We start from the raw sequence: 1,102 nt of genomic DNA on the forward strand, positions 1-1,102 counted from the left end.
AGGCCGAGGGGGGCGGCGACCCCAAGTGCGGCTACACCTTCACCGGCAGCGCCCACGGGTCCCCCCTCGCCACGCCCGCGCACAGCATCACCTGCCTCGACCGCGAGGTGCAGGTGAGTCGCATGAGTCTGAATTGAGTCTCGGGGAATGTGAGGGTGAGTCAGTTGGGTCTGAATTGAGTCTCAGGGGAATGTGAGGGTGAGTCGCATGAGTCTGAATTGAGTCTCGGGTGAGTGTGCAGGTGAGTCACTCCAGGGCTTTGGCGAGTGAGTTGTTGGTGAGTTTGCAGGTGAGTCAGCTTAAGTTAGGTCTTAAGCAGATGATTCAGCGGAAGTTAATTGAGTCTTCAGTGAAGGCAGGTGAGTCAGTTAGTTCTTAATTAAATGAGTCTCCAGTAAGTGTGCAGTTGAGTCACTCCAGGGCTTTGGCGAGCCATTCGTGAGTGTGCAGTTGAGTCACTGGAAGTTTGGTCTTAACTGAGTCTTCTGTGCAGGTGAGTCAGTTGGATCTTAATCTTCGGTGAGGGCATGTGGATGAGTGAGTTTTAGGTGAGTCAGCGTATTCGGTGAGTGTGGAGGTTAGCGTCTATATATTTGATGAATATGTAAATGAGTTAGTCCAAGGCTTTGGTGAGTGAGTCACTTGCGATTGTACGGATTATATAGATCACTTATTCCGTGTATCGTTGTTGTGTGTGCAGGTGAGTCCTTTTATGTAAGTCAGGGCGGAAGTACACTGTGACTCATGGAAATCACTTGTGCCCAAGTGAGTCATGAGTCAAAGATCAATCATAAATGGAGTTATTTTAGGAAGGAGTCATAGCTATGTGTATAGGTGAGGAAAGTGAGTCACTAAAATTCTATAGCTGCATGAGTCATGTTTGATGGCGGAGGATGAATCACGTGAATAAAACTGAATAATGCGAGTCACTGAGGTGTACGAAGACAACATGAATCATCGATGAGTCATTTTCTCGTAACGTGGATGAGTCAGATATGAGTATGTAACAGTCGTAACAGCGAGTCATACATTCGTAAATAATTGACTCACGTGGATGACTCACAAATACCTCATAAATGGATCAAGTAAATCACATGTGAGT

General features: G+C 46.9%; 1 protein-coding gene across 1 annotated transcript in view; it reads left to right on the top strand.

Moving 5' to 3' along the window:
• The first annotated feature begins 744 nt into the window (after positions 1-744).
• LOC119594869 (WAS/WASL-interacting protein family member 3-like) overlaps positions 745-1,102 on the top strand; it is a 3,533-nt gene continuing 3,175 nt past the window's right edge. The window contains exon 1 of the mRNA XM_037943948.1: positions 745-765. Within this exon, the coding sequence (XP_037799876.1) occupies positions 745-765 (21 nt within the window). The remainder of the gene's footprint in view (positions 766-1,102) is intronic.

This window comes from Penaeus monodon, chromosome 34 (genome assembly GCF_015228065.2).
Source record: "Penaeus monodon isolate SGIC_2016 chromosome 34, NSTDA_Pmon_1, whole genome shotgun sequence".
Lineage (NCBI taxonomy): Eukaryota > Metazoa > Arthropoda > Malacostraca > Decapoda > Penaeidae > Penaeus > Penaeus monodon.